This window comes from Bubalus bubalis, chromosome 11 (assembly GCF_019923935.1).
Source record: "Bubalus bubalis isolate 160015118507 breed Murrah chromosome 11, NDDB_SH_1, whole genome shotgun sequence".
Taxonomy (NCBI): Eukaryota; Metazoa; Chordata; class Mammalia; order Artiodactyla; family Bovidae; genus Bubalus; species Bubalus bubalis.
The window spans coordinates 27,774,759-27,791,895 of NC_059167.1; the positions used below are offsets into that span (position 1 = coordinate 27,774,759).

General features: G+C 40.5%; 1 protein-coding gene and 1 long non-coding RNA gene across 2 annotated transcripts in view; one reads left to right on the forward strand and one right to left on the reverse strand.

Moving 5' to 3' along the window:
- The window catches only part of LOC123328002, a 33,193-nt gene that overhangs the window by 5,182 nt on the left and 10,874 nt on the right, over window positions 1-17,137 (forward strand). The window lies entirely within an intron of this gene.
- The window catches only part of RHOJ (ras homolog family member J), a 91,966-nt gene continuing 80,564 nt past the window's right edge, over window positions 5,736-17,137 (reverse strand). Inside the window, exons 4-5 of the mRNA XM_025295400.3 lie at window positions 15,589-15,684; window positions 5,736-6,710 (exon numbers count right to left, since the gene is read on the reverse strand). Coding sequence (XP_025151185.1) covers window positions 6,564-6,710; window positions 15,589-15,684 — 243 coding nt within the window. The 3' untranslated portion in view covers window positions 5,736-6,563. The remainder of the gene's footprint in view (window positions 6,711-15,588; window positions 15,685-17,137) is intronic.

Sequence of the window (17,137 nt, forward strand, 5' to 3'; positions counted from 1 at the left end):
GTTAATTACCAAAAGTGTACACAGAATAGCCATTACAAATAAGCAGATGGTAAGAAAGCCAGTCTGCAAGCAGCTCAGCCATGCTTCCCATGTCTATCATTTTCTCTGTTGAGATTACCTGAGGAAGAATGTGGACTGTTTCCATCGGGATAAAATTCTCCTGAGATGTACTTACACAGCAATTACTGTGTACTCAGAGCAAACAAAACAATTTAAGCCAGGTAATGAGAAGAATGCAGAATTCATTAACTGTCTGCCCACAGCCCCTCTGTGAGAAAAAAATTCGATTGCTTACAAAAATTGATTTAAAAAAATAGCAGGTGGTGGCACTTTCGGGTGTGTCCCAAACATACCACCTGCTATGAAAGAGTTTCTGTTTTTTCTTTAAAGAATTAACATGTTGATGTATGGCAAAACCAATACAATATTGTAAAGTAATTAACCTCCAATTAAAATAAATAAATTTATATTAAAAAAATAAAGAAGGCTTCTGGAAAAAAAACATAAAATATTCAGCAGGATATTACTTTTAAATAAACAAATCTTTTAAAAGGTTTTTTTTTAAAAAAGAATTAACATAAAATAAAAAACACTGATTTGTTCAGGGTCTCTGGGAGGCGAAACAGGCTTCCAGGCGAGACTTGGCTCTGGGTCTTAGGGACCCTATCCTCAAATTACTCCCGACATCACATCCCTAAAACACTGATCAGCCCCTGTTCATCCATGATAACTGCATATACCGAGAGTCTTGGAGGACATGGCTGAAAATACAACAAAATTATACCAGCTACATATCATAAAGTTTTTGAGTCACTGCAGAACTCAGAACAAAATGAAATTTCCATGGTAGAACATGTTTAAAACACGCACAAAATGACTCTAGATTTTAACAGAATATTCCCTAAGGAGGGAAAAAAAAAAACATAGATTGTGACCGAGATTAATCATGCAGCTTTTCCTCTAATTTCTTGTAGTGGAAGTTAAAAGCCAAGAACTTTTACTGAACTTGCATCCCACAAATTCACAGATGAACCAATCCCAAGGAGGAAAAAAAAAAAGCATAGATTGTGACCAAGATTAATCATGCAGCTTTTCCTCTAATTTCTTGTAGTGGAAGTTAAAAGCCAAGAACTGTTACTCAACTCGCATCCCACAAATTCACAGATGAACAAATCCCTCCTTGACTCATTCCTGTCCTAAACCCAAGAGATCTCCCAAGAGCAGCGCTGAGCCTCTAATGCTCAATGAGCTTGTGTATAGAGCTTGATGCTTTAATTTCCTTTTTGCTCTTTGTTGACCATGGAAGCACCATGAATTGTTGCCTTACCTCATATTTTTGTACTCTGTCATTGCTGTTGTGCATTTTATTTTTTAATTTTGGAGTTTAGAAATGTTTTATTTTAGAAAGGTAACACCATTGTCCATTTTAAATGCAATCTTTCTATTTAGAGTTATTCCCACCAAGATAAATAAATATTCTTCATACAAGTAACTGTCTTTCCAGATATCCCACAGTCATCCTTTTCAGGTTTTAAGTCATGTTCATTTTCAATGAAACTTTCAAACTGATTTATTCACTCATATTTCTTGGTAAGTTTCCTTTGCCTGCCCGCTCCATGTTAGAAGGTTTGAGGAGGGTGAACAAGAAGGTTTGAAGGAAGATGACCTCAGAGGAGGTTTGAGAGAGATGACCTGCTTGGCTAGTAAAGACCCAGAGAGCGCTGTCCAGCACTTCATCCATTTTTAATGAATCATGAGGTGGTATTATCTAGGATTATTACACAATTAATTCTGTTGGCTGATTCTGCTTTGAGACCCAGAAACATAGAATGCTCTTGATGAGAATGGCCCTGCTTTCTTCCCCATGGCTCTGGAGACCAGGCAGAAGTTGGTGATTTTCCAGGAGGACTGTCAGATATGTGTTTTTGCCTCATGTTTGGTTTTAGGTTTTCCTCCCTTCTCTAAATGTTTCCTTTTTAAGACTACCTAACTTTCTTCGCAAGAAGTTTGGTTTCCCTGACCTCTCTCACTCTCTCTTTTTCTGTTTCTAATGGTCCTTGAAATGAAATGTTTTCTTGAGTTTTCCTTTGTACTTGGGCAGCCTACTCAATGACTCTTAAGAGAATAGTTAGTGACCTGTGGTTTTCTCTGCAGAAGAGAATGCACATTTTGTATTCTGGCCTCTAAACATAGGGGTAGATTTAAAAATGAAGACATAAGATCATCTCCAGCACGGTGTCAAACATTCCTTTAAAGCTAAACCTTGATTTTTAATCTTCCATCACTTTGGTCTTATGGATGAATCTGCGTTTATGAAAGCAATCAGTTCAGTCAGTTCAGTTGCTCAGTCGTGTCCAACTCTTTGCGACTCCATGAATCACAGCACGCCAGGCCTCCCTGTCCATCACCAACTCCCGGAATACTGCCTCTTTAAAGGCTGACCTCAAGTTATATTGGAGGAGGAAATGGCAAACCACTCCAGTATTCTTGCCTGGAAAACTCCATGGATGGAAGAGCCTGGCAAGCTACAGTCCATAGGGTCACAAAGAGTTGGACACAACTGAGTGACTTCACTCAAGTTATATATTTCTTCTTGAAGACTCTCTACTTTTTGAGGTTATAGGAACCAGCACTCTTAATGATGATATTTATGTTATTTTCACATTCTGGGTTTTATGAAAGCTGTGTGTATGGCTACATGCACTTCATCTGGTACTTCTCTTCTCTTACAGACCAGAAATCTTCCAAATGGTTCTTTGCATGTCATGATCAGACATATTGAAATCTCAGTACCAAATCTCTCTTCCTGTCATATGTGTGTGACAATTTTTGATTTCTCAGTTTAGTGCTTTCTTGTTGAGAGTGCTGCAGTTACCGCATTCAGCAATTGCTCTTTGGGTATAAATTTTTTTTGGCAGAAAGCAGCCCAGAGTTCTACTGTTAACATGGTTCTGACTTGGGTCTTCTAAATAAGTCCATTAATTCTACCAAACAACCAACCATCTGATTGAAAAAAAAAATCTGTCAAACTAGCTACCTGATCAAGCCATAAAATTGAGATTATATTACACTGTATATGTGTATCTTATTATAGTGGCCCACGTCATATATTTGAAATGTGGTTAGAATCTATAGGATAAACAGATGTAACTCAGGTAATATACCTACAAAACTCCAACTTAAAATGTTGATAATGAGTAGATTCTAGTATGAAAGTGAAGTGTTAGTCGCTTAGTGGTGTCCGACTCTGCAACCCCAGGGACTGTAGCCCGCCAGGCTCATCTGTCCATGGAATTCTCCAGGCAAGAATACTGAAATGGGTGGCCATTCCTTTTCCCTGGGGATCTTCCTGACCCGGGGATCGAACCCAGATCTCCCTCATTGCAGGCAGATTCTTTACCATCTGAGCCACCAGTATAGATTACAGTATGGAGATGAAAGGCATTGGATGGGAAGCAGAACAGCTGAGATCTGTCCAGCTTTATCACAACATATCTCTTTTAACTCATCTGGGCTTGTATTTTCTCATCGGTACAATGAGGAAATTGGATTATAGCTTCTTCTATCTCAGAAAAGTCAAGACTACACCTTCAGTAGAGATTTGTTGCCCCTTCTTGACTTTGAAGATGGTGTAGACCTTTAAAGGGTCCTTGTTGAGATTTCTATGTCTTTCAATCTTTGGTTTCAGAATATAGTTTTATTCAATTTTATGGCAGAAAACTTTTTTTTTTTTTAGAGATATGAACTACCTATTGCCATGAAACAGGGAATACATGATTAATATGGTGGAATGACATGAACTCTTTTAGATTGCTTTGTTCTTCGTTATTTTATTCAACAAGTAGCTCCTAAAACTTCTAAGTGCCTGGGCTCCACACAGACACTGTCTCTCTAGGTTCTGGTCCTAGGCGAGAGAGAGATCTCCCACTATGAACAAGTTAATCTCTGTGACCCATTAGGGAGGTGATGACTTGGGGAACCATTTGCCTGTTGAGTACACACATCTGGAAAATTCTCCTTGGCAGAGCAAACACACTGTTTTCAATTTTTCATCCACATCAGTGAGGAGTGGCTCTTTAGCAAGACGTAAGGAGAAGGCAATGGCACTCCACTCCAGTACTCTTGTCTGGAAAATCCCATGGATGGAGGAGCCTGGTAGGCTGCAGTCCACGGGGTCGCTAAGAGTCAAACACGACTGAGCGACTTCACTTTCACTTTTCACTTTCATGCATTGGAGAAGGAAATGGCAACCCACTCCAGTGTTCTTGCCTGGAGAATCGCAGGGACAGGGGAGCCTGATGGGCTGCTGTCTATGGGGTCGCACAGTGTCGGACATGACTGAAGCAACTTAGCAGCAGCAGCAACCACATAATAATGTAACAAAACCAGGTAACGGCACTTCATTTATTATAGGGCTAAATGCTCATTATTGTTTGTAAAGGATGAACTCAACATCTGCAGAGTTACAGTTTATACATGGTTGATTTCCATTTACAAAGAGAGAATGTCCTTTGTTTTCTCTAAATGTCAAGCTTTGACTTACAAAACTCCCGTTTTCTTTCAGGTGGGGTGTGTGTGTATTCAAGAAAATGTTCAGCAACTAGACGGGGGAGAAGAGAAATAAAACTTGAAATGTAGAAGAGGGGAAAGCACATTTCAAAAATTTCAAACAAACCCAAAAAACTAGGGGGGGTGTCATGGAAGGTCTTCACAGAAAAGACCAATACTGTATGCTTCTTTTTAAATGTGCTTCCTATAGGAGCATAAAGAACTAGAAAGACTGGATTTTTCCAACAGGAGTGCGAATCTAGAAATTCTTAAACTAAAATTCGTGTAATTTCATGCTGCAAAGAGGCACTTTGCTTATGCAGTTGAAATAAAAATAAAGTGCCTACCTGGGTCTTTCCAGGATAACTGTAAGCAAATAAGACTAATTAGAAGCCTTCACAGTCTCTAATTAAAAGCTAGGAAATAAATCACTCTGAGATACAAGAATCCCTGGATGTTTGGAAGAGTCTCTTCCCCAGGGCCAAAGTCCCTGTTCCATAGAGCACATCATTTTGGAAGCAGGGCATAAATGGATCCAGAGCTTGGTACTCATGGATACAGACCAAAATACACATTTGGGACAATGAGTACAGGAAATAGGGAGGGGCAATATTTTAGTACCAGTTATACTTGGAAAATATCCTTTAAAGAGAATGAATGAGAACTCCCATGGGACAAGCTGAGAAGCACTTTCAGTTGAAGTGAGAGGGAAAATTGAGGCACTTTGGCTTAACCTTTGGGAACTTTTAAATGCAACTTTTTTACATCCTATGATCAGATCCTTCTTTGGAATCAAGTTATTATTGGGCATGGGAGACAGTGTGAAATCAAGAGAGGAAAGAGGCATACAGTGGGGAAGGGAGGGAGCAGGAAATTTCACTTTAACGAATAATAATTTTTTTAAAAGATAGGTCTGCCATATTCTCTTCCTAATCAGTTTGATTGAAAAGCAGAAATACTACTTTCTTAAAAGCACAGTTCATTTGTAATTTTAAAGAGCCAACTCATTGGAAAAGACCCTGATGCTGGGAAAGATTGAAGGCAAGAGGAGAAGGGGGAGACAGAGGATGCAATGGTTGAATGACATCACTGACTCAATGGACATGAGTTTGAGGAAACTCTGGGAGATAGTGAAGGACAGGGAAGTCTGATGTGCTGCAGTCCAAAGAATTGCAAAGAGTCAGACCTGACTTATCAACTAAACAACAACAATGACAATATAATGTGGAAAAAATAAAGTGACCAATCAACATAAGCATTTCTGGGGGTGAATTTTAGGCAACAAACGTGGACCTGCAACAGTTCAGATGGTGTCTCTTTCAATCAGGTTCAGAAATTATGGCTTCACATATTTCCAAAAGTTTCAACATTTCCTTGTATCTTCTTACAGTCAGGCATTCAGAGGTACATGTTGGTTTTAATAGCTTTGGTAGAAACATGCTGAAAATAGGAATGAACATAAAAACCTTTTTCTTTAAGATAGTTTGGCATGGTTTTATAAGGCCTGAGTAAACTGGTAAATTAGTAATTTCTTAAAATAATACAAATTAACATAAGACACATAGGAGAACAGCAGATTCAAGAAAAAAAGGTTAGTATCATATTCCCAAATTTTGTAAAAGACATCACGTAAGGCCACCAATAGAGGAACCAAGTTCTTTTTTTTTTTTTGGTTTTCCTATGATGATTTCCTATCAGCTTCATGTTCTTGGAGGGGATGATGGAAAACTCAAGATAGCCTTGACTTTGTTTCCCACGTGGTCAGCGGTGGCACTGGCTGGGATCTGGACTCAGCATTCTCGTGGAGTGTGAAACGTGGGTGCTTCTGGCTGGTATGGAGGATGTGGCAGTTGGCTGATAGTGTGCTGTGCTTGGGAGGGCTCACAGGGTGGAGGGGCAAGCCTCTGGGTCAGGGACTTCCTCTCTGGTCATGCCCTCCTTTTGGCTTGAGCTGGGTCACAGAGATTGGCTGCCATTCTTACCCTTTGTGGGGTGGAGGTGGGTCTCAAGCCACCTCAGATAATTGAACAGCAGCTGTGACACTGGGAGCAGTGTTTCTTCTTTTTCTTGGGATGGAAAATGGTGAGGATTGCTTCATCAAAAACTGCTTTGAGACCTTTCTGGGTCAGGGCTGAGCATTCCAGGTAGCACTGTGCTCCGATCTAAAACACAAAGAGAGGCGTGAGAGGAGGTGGAGAGAGAAAAGCACAGTGGTGTCTGCCCTCTGCCCAGCCAAGAGCTACTGCTGCTTGTCTCACAAACAGCCCAGGGATGGTTTGGATCAAGTCTTTTCCTTCTGCGTTTCAACTCGCATCTGCTTTTCTTTTTGGTATTTTTACATATTTTGCTTTCTGACATTAACATTAAATGACTGTGGATTGCTTCTGATAAACAACAAATTTATTCGTAAGTTTTAAGAATATAAAACATAAAGATTAAGAGAGGATTCAAAACCAGTGATATGGTTTAAGTATTTTTTGTGAACATCAGGGTATATGATGTTGTTTTTTAGTGCCTTCTCATTTGTATGCAGAACATGTGAATGTGGTACAAGTGAAATGAATTCCCTTCTGTGCATAGTAGGGCAGGGTGTCAACTTGCTTAATAAAGCTCATAGAAAGAGAGTGGTTTTATAGAGAGTGATATGGTTTTATAGGTCATTTTTGCTTAAAATGCACTTCTGACAAGGTATCTCTCAGCAAAGTAATATCTGATTGGTTATATTATTCAGTTTTAAGATACATTAAAAGGCATATTTTAAGCAGTTAAAAAACTCCCAAAACACAGAAAAATAAAGGTCATAAACCCTCTTTGTCAATATACAGTCTACGTGTACTTAAATGACAAAATATCTTGTGCTTGCCTAGGGCTTTATTTCAAAGCTTTTGATGATTTCATATTATGACATATTTGATAATCACAGATCCCTATGAGAAATATAAAAATTCAGGCCAGAGCTACAGATTCTCATTTTTAAAAAATTGCAGGTAGAGCAGACCATGTTTGGCAGTCAACTTCATGAGATAATTCATGTGAGCAAGACCTGGGGTTTTAATTGCTCCCAAGCTCAGTTCAGTTCAGTTCAGTTCAGTCGATCAGTCATGTCTGACTCTTTGTGACCCTATGAATCGCAGCACGCCAGGCCTCCCTGTCCATCACCAACTCCCGGAGTTCACTCAGACTCACGTCCAGTATGAGCTAACAATTTGATGTGGACGTTTTAATATTAAGGACATCTGGAGAAATGCATCTATTATATGCTTCACATTATAAGAATAACTGAAAAATTAAAGTGTATCCAGGAGAGGGTGGATGGATGGAGGGTTCCCAGAAACCAACAGATAAATGACTAAAACAGGGTAGCAAAATCACATGCTGATTAGAGCCAGTAGCTTAGGTAATTATGTAAAGCAGAGCTGGTGCCAGACAACAGGGAGAGGTGGAGACTGCGGCGTCCTGTGGGTGCACACCCCTCTGAGGCTGTCAGTCTATTTGGCTTTGGACAATCGTTGTCATGCAGGAATGTTGGTTCATTGTTGCCATCTTTGTGTTTTTGAAGAGGACATGGGCATTTTGATTTTAATTAATATTTACCAATTAAAAAACATTCTATTGGCCAAGCAAGACACGAATGTGGGGTGTCTTGGGCAGCAACCAGCCAATTTGTATTGCTTAAGGACATCCGACTAGAAAGTGAACAAGCTAGACCTAGAATCTGGGTCACTTGATGAGTGTTCTTTCCCTGGTTTCATGATGGAAATTCTGACCCTCATCACTCAACTCTGGTCAAGTTGACAATGAAATGAAGCTGCCCACTTGTTTGAAAGTCCACAGATAAGAAAACTAAGCATGAGGTAAAATTGTTCTGGTGGGGTCCAGATATGCACTTTTTTCCTATATGGTTATTGGTTACTGTATGAGCCAAAAAAATTCCCAAAGGAAGGATGTTACATATTGAAAATTTATTTTATGGTTTCACTTTGACCATGGTCTGGATTAGAAAATAGCTTTTTATATAATTAAAAACAATTGAATTTAAGAGAGGGATAGTGAAGTGAAGAAAGCTGAGTGTGGAAGAATTGATGCTTTTGAACTGTGGTGTTGGAGAAGACTCTTGAGAGTCCCTTGGACTGCAAGGAGATCCAACCAGTCCATTCTAAAGGAGATCTGCCCTGGGTGTTCTTTGGAAGGAATGATGCTAAAGCTGAAACGTCAGTACTTTGGCCACCTCATGCGAAGAGTTGACTCATTGGAAAAGACTCTGATGCTGGGAGGAATTAGGGGCAGGAGGAGAAGGGGACGACAGAGGATGAGATGGCTGGATGGCATTACCGACTCGATGGATGTGAGTTTGAGTGAACTCCGGGAGTTGGTGATGGACAGGGAGGCCTGGTGTGCTTCGATTCATGGGGTCACAAAGAGTCAGACACGACTGAGCGACTGAACTGAACTGAGTGAAGTGAAAGTCACTCAGTTGTGTCCGACTCTGCGAACCCATGGACTATACAGTCCATGGAATTCTCCAGGCCAGAATACTGGAGTGGGTAGCCTTTCCCTTCTCCAGGGGATCTTCCCAACCCAGGGATTGAACCCAGGTCTCCCACATTGCAGGTGGATTCTTTACCAGCTGAGCCACAAGGGAAGTGAGGGATAAGGATTATAAGGATAAGGATCAGAAAAATTTTTCCTAATAATATCCTGAAATGTCATCTCTTACAGTTTGGGATTGTATTCAGGACTCAATATTAACACATGTGAAAGGCACACTGATTTTTAATAAATGTGTCTACTGAATGGTTCTTGTCAGTCATCCTGAAAAAAAGACCCAGAACATGCCATGGGCTGTTGTATCTGGAATACCTCCCCACTAAGATCACAAGCCTCGACTGACTCTGGAAATTACAGGACAGCTGGACGGATCTGGGTTCACACGTGGAATTCTGGACCATCTGGTCCTGCAAGATGGGAGACTGCACATTTTCTCCTTCTCTTGTCTCTACCCACCCCCGCCACAGTGCTGCTGACAACTTAGTAGAGTTTGCCTTTTGATGGTGCAAGAGGAGTCCAAACTTGTCGTTCCCAGTTCAGACATTTCTGAAGATAATCAAACAGTAGATCAGGGCATTATTGTGTAACTGGGTTAATATAGCATTATTTCATACTGATAGTTACAGGAAAAGTAGCAAACAGATTTTGGGTGTGATTTGGGAGATATGTGTGAGAACCAGAACCCAGTTGTGAGCTCAGTATTGCTAACCAAGGATCAGTTGCTCTAATGATCAGAGAGAAGAATTCATCCTGATGCAGGTAAGACTTATTCCCTAAAACACAGCCATGTTATAGGGACTGCTGGGAAAAAAAAAAGTGTGCCCTCCAAGATGCAAAATGCAAAACCATCCCAAGGAAATATAGCTTCTTTTACAGCAGCAACTTCATCTGCCTCTTGGAGCAAAGGGACCTACACTGTCAAATATTTAGAATCCATCTGCAAGCGCTCAGGATTCACAGATCTTTGTTTAGATACACATGTTAGCAATCTGGGACATGCTTTACCAAAATGATGTGTTTTCAGGAACAAAATAGAGACTGAGGAATGTAAACTGAGAGAACATTTTCCTGATAACTTGATAATAGCTGTAACATTGTTTCAGAAGCTGGGAAATTTATCAGAGGTATACAGAACATAAAAGAGTCTGACAAGAAGGAAAAACCAGGCAAACAAACTCACAGCGACCGATCAAGTGAAAGAAACCCTAGTGTTTCTTCCAGGTGGTCCTTGTGGAGGTGGACATGTTCTAGAATAAGATAAGGCATAACTGAAGGAATGAAACGGAAGGTCTGCCCAGCTGCAGACGTATCTGAGAGGACACAGTGTCTACAACAATGCTAGCTAGGTGAGCTAGACCCTGCGGTAGGTACACCGGCTCACTTAGTTGAGAGGTAAGTCTCTCACCATTCTCCATCAGCTCAGAAAACTGATGTCCAGAGAGCATATGTCCCCAAAGCCATACAACTAAGAAAATGGCAGAGATTTGAATGTGTCTGTCTCCTGAGCCTGAGTCTTAATCATTCTGTTGAGGTCTCTCGAGCAAATGTAAAGAAATGTGATGAAAGAGCAAAACAAACAGATGGAGATTTTGTTATGACTGAGTGACGATGAGAGAGGAAGGGAAGGAGAAGGAAGCTTGGTACTGTATGTAAATAGGAAGAAGAGATGTTAGTGCAATAAACAGAGTAAGCTGGTAGCTAAAGAAATGGCTAGTAGCGGAGAAGCTCCTTATTCCTTATTTAAAATTTAGGAGTTATGCAGAGAGAAAGTTCAACTTGAGAGCCACATGACAGAAAGAGAACCAAAGGACTTATGAGAGAGATTCCATCTCAATAAATTAGCATGATGACCAAACTGCTGAAAGAGGAAGTGTTTCTAGGCTGGATGCATTGGCTGCTGATTTTTTTTTTCAAGAATTGGTAGAAATTGCCAACTCAAGGATGGATAATGTGAGTGCACTGCTTGAGTGTAGGTTATTATGAGGTGGTGGGGATTGTGGCTTACTGAACAGTATATATTGGTTCAGGTTTTTCTGTACCATCTTATGGGAAAACCTGAATGAACTTTCAGGCCAACCCAATACCTTACTTAAAAAACTGTTTAAAAGTTTCAATTGATGAGGAAATGCTGGATTGTGCTGCCAGATGTACTGATTTTTTTTTTAAAGAAATTAGAAATGTGTATATTTACATGAAGCTTCCAAATTGCTCAATGTTGGCCACTAAATCACATCAAAAATACCCATGTTGGTTGATCAAAACATTTGTGGGTGAAATTTGGGCCATTACTTGCACGTATCAGTCTCCCTATTTGGAATTTGATCTCCCCAGTCTTCTAATTTCGTCCACCTGACAAACTTATTATCCTGGCTCAGTTGTTGGCTGCTCCAAGAACTGGCTCTGAGTCCTTCTCCCCAGACGTGTCCATCACTGTCTCCTCTCTGTACTCCAGTCCTTTGTGCACGTGTCTCTTCTATTTGTTCAGCTGGTGTGCTTTAGCTTGCCCGTCTCTCTCGTCTTCTGTGCTGTGGGTCTCCTGAGGGCAGGGCTCTCTCATTCTGATCTCTGTAGCCCAGCTCCCATCAGTGAAGTGACTGATTTCCCATGACCACAGGACAAAGTGGAAATGGCCGGCACAAAAAACAAGGAGGGTAATGTTGACCCTCAAAGTCAGCAGGAGGGTATTAAGGACTCCATGAACATTGATGACAGGGTTTTTGCTGCAGTCTTGCTGCTCTAAACCCCACTGGTGCAAGTTAAAAACCCAAGAAACGGGTGCTAAGATAAAGAGTGAGAGTAGCAATAAAAAATGCACAGGGTGAAGAAGATGACAGGTGAGGCCAAAGATTGAAAAAAGGAAAATGGTCCGGTGTTTTATTCAGAAATACCTTAGGAAGACTGAGCTTAGAAAACCATGTTTAGATTATATTCAGTGGACTTGCGAAAGAGAATGCACAAAGAATCATCATCTTAGAGCTAACGTGGCACAGATTTGGTATTAATTATTGCCAAATAAGTCCAGTTGCAGTACAGACATACACAAATGACAAAAGCATGGGAAGAGTAGGCTGAAAATTAAAAACAATAATGAAAAGAAGAGGAAGGGTAAAGCAAGGGATAACAATGACTATTTATTATAAATTGATATAAAACATTTACATAAATGTAGTGACTCTAGAGTGTAAATAATAGGAAATATGTATGACATGAAAATGTCTCATAAATAAAATGTCCTTTCAGATGAAAAACATTTTGGAAATTGACAAGTACTGAACAAAAGAATATAAAAAATCTGAACTTGCAAAGCATCTAAGTTATGGGGAGAGTATACACATTACAACAGGGGCCTTCAGGGACTTCCCTGGTGGTTCAGCGGTTGAGACGTCACCTTCCTGTGCAGGGGGTGCAGGTTCGATCCCTGACTGGGGAGCTGACATCCAACATGTCTTACGGCCAAAAAACCAAAAGATTAAACAGAAACAATATTGTAACATATTCAATAAAGACTTTAAAAATGGTCCACATCACAAAAAGTCTTTAAAAAAGGTACGGGGCTTCAATCTATAAACAAAGAAGCCCCAAACCTAAGGGTTTCTTTTCAGATTATAGGGGGGAAGTAGAAGAGCATGGTGGTTAAACACAGTTTTCATATCCTGGGCCTGTCACTTTCTAGGGGGGGCGATCTTAGCTTCTCTGAGCCTCAGTTTCCACTAGGAGAGTGGAGGTAATAATCTGTACACCTTGGGGGGTAGCTGGGAGGATTAATTAAGACAAGGTGTGTAAAGCACTTGTCATGAAGCACTACAAACACTCCATAAATGTTAGCTGTTATTATAAACTACTTGACAGGAAAGTCAGGGTGCAGAGAAACCTAAAGCATCTCTATAATTATATGAATTGTGATGAAACAAGTTAAACTCTTGCTTGGTTTTCTTCTAAATTGGATTTTGTAAGCTAAACATGATTTTCGCTGTATCTGAGAGCAGTTGCTAGGAGAAACTGGCAAAAGGCAATGAAGTGGTGAACTCAGCCATTGTTCCTAAAATAAGTATGAAATGAGATGGGAGGCTTTGGAACGACTTCATCTCAGAGGGAAAAAACAACTTCCCAAATGAGAAGTCAGCCTAGGACGTTGACAGGATGGTGGTGGGAGAGACTCCAGAAGCAAGAGACACAGAAAACAAGTTTGTGTACAAAGCTGGTGCTGAGCCTTTGGAGCCTCCTCACTGTGAAAGGTATCTAGCTGGGAATCGCATACAATCATTTGTGGAACTGTATGTTTAAGTACCGGAGAAGGCAATGGCACCCCACTCCAGTACTCTTGCCTGGAAAATCCCATGGATGGAGGAGCCTGGTGGGCTGCAGTCCATGGGGTCGCTAAGAGTCGGACACGACTGAGCGACTTCACTTTCACTTTTCACTTTCATGCATTGGAGAAGGAAATGGCAACCCATTCCAGTGTTCTTGCCTGGAGAATCCCAGGGATGGGGGAGCCTGGTGGGCTGCCTTCTATGGGGTCGCACAGAGTCGGACACGACTGAAGTGACTTAGCATAGCATAGCATGTTTAAGTACTTTAGGGAGAGAATGGAAGCTGGATGTTTGAGGAAAAGGAAGAAGAACCTGTAGAAATGTGCCCATTTCTTAAAAAAATTTTGGCTGTGTCACATGGCATATGAAATCTTACTTCCCAAACAAGAAATTGAACCTGTGTCCTCTGTGTGGAAGTGCAGAGTCTTAATCGTTGGACCACCAGGGAAGTCTGACATGTGCCCATTTTATAGGTGGGAAAAGAAATGGTTTGAGGAGATGGTTTACAAAAGGTCAGGTGCATGGGGGTGGGGAGGTCAGAAAGATCCTCTGGAGTAGGAAATGGCAGCCCACTCCAGTATTCTTGCCCCGAAAATTTCATGGACAGAGGAGCCTGGCAGATTATAGTCCAAAGGGTTGCAAAGAGTCAGACATAACTGAGCAATTGAACACACACACATCCCTATTATCAGCTGTGTGAATCAAACCTGTTCATCTCCCTAAGACTCTGGGTCCTCAACTGTAAGAGAAGACCACTGCTCTCTACCTAAGAGGGGAGCAAGAGGCTGAAATGAGATGGAGCTTGTAAAGTGCTTAGTGAGAACAGGATGGGTGGCTCCCACTGCTGGTTCTAACATTACCATCCTTAGAAGCATAGTGCTAAGTCGTTTCAGTCGCGTCCGACTCTTTGTGACCCCCCTGGACTGTAGCCCGCCAGGTTCCTCGTCCATGGGATTTTCAGGGCAAGAATACTGGAGTGTGTTGCCATTTCCTTCTCCAGAGTATGTTCCCAACCCAGGGATTGAACCTGTGTCTTCCACATTGGTGGCCAGGTTCTTTACCACTAGCGCCACCTGGGAAGCCCCCTAGAAGCATTCAGTTTCTCAAATATTTGTGAGATGTTCTCATGTATTACATCCACAGAAACAGAATCTTATTTAATTCATTTCTATTCAAATGCATCACTTAATTTTGTTGCCTATAAGAAAGGTTTAATAAGAGAAATGCATGCATTTTTATTCACCAAAAATTGGTAATTAATGTGACTCTTGACCTATTTAAAAGCAGGGGACCCCTAACTCTGCCCCAGGGCATGCATTTGCAGAGTTAGTTAAATAAAGTAAAAAAGAAATTTCTGAGACCTTTGGCTTGGCTTGATGGGTTTGGGACTAAACCAACGAGGAGGTTATGGAATATGATTTATAAACCTCCTTTTGCATCTGGTACCTCATCCTCTCATGGACATGTTAGTGTCTGCTTTTGTGCACATCTTGGCAGTAAATGGGAGACAGATTTGGTTTAAATTGTTTCCCCAACAAAATCATTCTTTAGCTCTTAAGAATGAAGAAAGGACCATGGAAAGGATCATGGAAACTGTTCCAGCTGTGAGCAAGTAGTTATTATCTGTGAATAGCCCCTTGGATTCTTTGGCTAGTTACCTTTCAGTCCATGTTACTCTTTTAAGATGCTGTTGGTGACATAATCCAGCTCCTCTAAGTGGCTACTCATTATAGGGTGAGAAAGACTAAACAAATACAACCCTGCCAGATGCAAATCTAAGTTTCTCTCAGGAAAATCACAAAATGCCTTTTATGGAGTCATTTAAATGAGTTACATGGATAATAAGCAGTGAGGTTTACAAATATCTATCTAATGATTCCCTTTATTCATACTCAATATGGCAAATGGATATTCTAGAGGTTGCTAAATCAAATGATAAGTGCTTCAGCTGTTTAAATTCATCAAATTTCTTTCTTAATGAAAACCAGACAGTGCTGGCTGACAAGAATGCTAACCACATGGTCCCTTCCAGCCTGACTTGAACAGAGGAAATGTATAAAGCAGAGAGATGATTTTGAACACATTGCATTTTAAAGCAAAAGCCTATGTAGCTCTTCCATTCTAAAGCATACAGCAAACTTGTCTCTCAGAAACCATTGAAAATGAAATTCAAAATCGGTACCGCTTTTGCAAGCTTCACACCATGCTCGTAAGTGAGAGGTTTCTCCTTCATATACAGCAAACGGGCCAAGGTTTTGGGGTCATCTCGGAGATCAATCTGGCAAAAAACACACATGTGATACATTTATTCATTTTTTCAGGCCTTACCAGATATTTCAAACTGTGACATAATAGAGATGTTTTCCCACTTGACACCCGTGAAATTGCTGAATTTTCTTTAAGGAAGCACATACACACGGCCATATTATGTCTAGAATTAAAGTGAGTTCTTTGTATATGTATACCCCAGGCTTTCCTTATAGTTTAGCCTTCAAAACTATTATCCTGGGAAAGTGAAAGTGAAAGTTGTTCAGTCCTGTCCAACTCTTTGCAACCCCATGGACTATCAGTCCATGGAATTCTCTAGGCCAGAATACTGGAGTGGGTAGCCTTTCCTTCTCCAGTGGATCTTCCCAACCCAGAGATGGAACCCAGGTCCTCCACATTGCAGGTGGATTCTTTACCAGCTGAGCCACAAAGGAAGCCCAAGAATACTGGAGTGGGTAGCCTATCCCTTCTCCAGCAGATCTTCCTGACCCAGGAATCGAACTGGGGTCTCCTGCATTGCAGGAGGATTTTTTACCAACTGAGCTATCAAGGAAATTTCACTACTACCCTGAGAGCTGAGGACTTATTCAAATGATTCTGTGGCTGTTTCAAATGCTTTTGAAGTTTCCTGTTTATTTCTAGACACTACTTATAGGATATACAAAATAATCAGTCTTATTACTGTGCAGTGACGCCTCATTTGGTCTCTAGTTATATTACCAATTCTCTAATAGTTTATTTCCTGGCTCTGATTATATGTATATTATATACGTAGACTTTTCCAAACCAAATCTTCATACTCAAAGGGATGAAGATTTGTCACTTGTGAGGATATTCTAAAGAATGTGCTGTAGGCTCTGAAGGCAAGTTCTAAAGAGGAATTTCCAAGGGGCTTGCTCAAGGAATAAACATTAATCTTTTCAAACATAGAACTACTTCAAAAACAGCGTCCATGTGTGGATGAGGGTTGACAATTTAAATATTTAAGTTGCTTTAATCTCTCAGTGTGTGTGTGAACCCATGCATACATGCATGCGTGTCAATATGGGCACATCAAAGCTTGTGTTTTAAAGAAAAAATGACTTTAGGGCTCCCTTTCAAAGCCCATTTCTCAGCTTTACTACTTTGTGGGTGGGTTTTATTTTTTTGCCTTAATTTTTTAACTTAGTGCCCATGGGTTAGAAAAAGGATTTGGATCATACAAAGATGTTGGTATGTCCCATCATATATTTCCTTACCAAATCGTCAAACGTTATCATCTAGAGTTAAGGCGAAAGATTTTATTTAAACAAACAAATAACTATCTTTCAGAGCAGAAGTGTTAATTATATTTATGGATCTGTTAGTTCTCTGTCCACATATTCTCTTGGAAATATTTTCCTTTCTCTTACTTAAAAATTTCTCTTGGTCAAGCAGAATGTAAAATGAGAACTTGAAAGCAGCTGCATATGAAACAGACAACA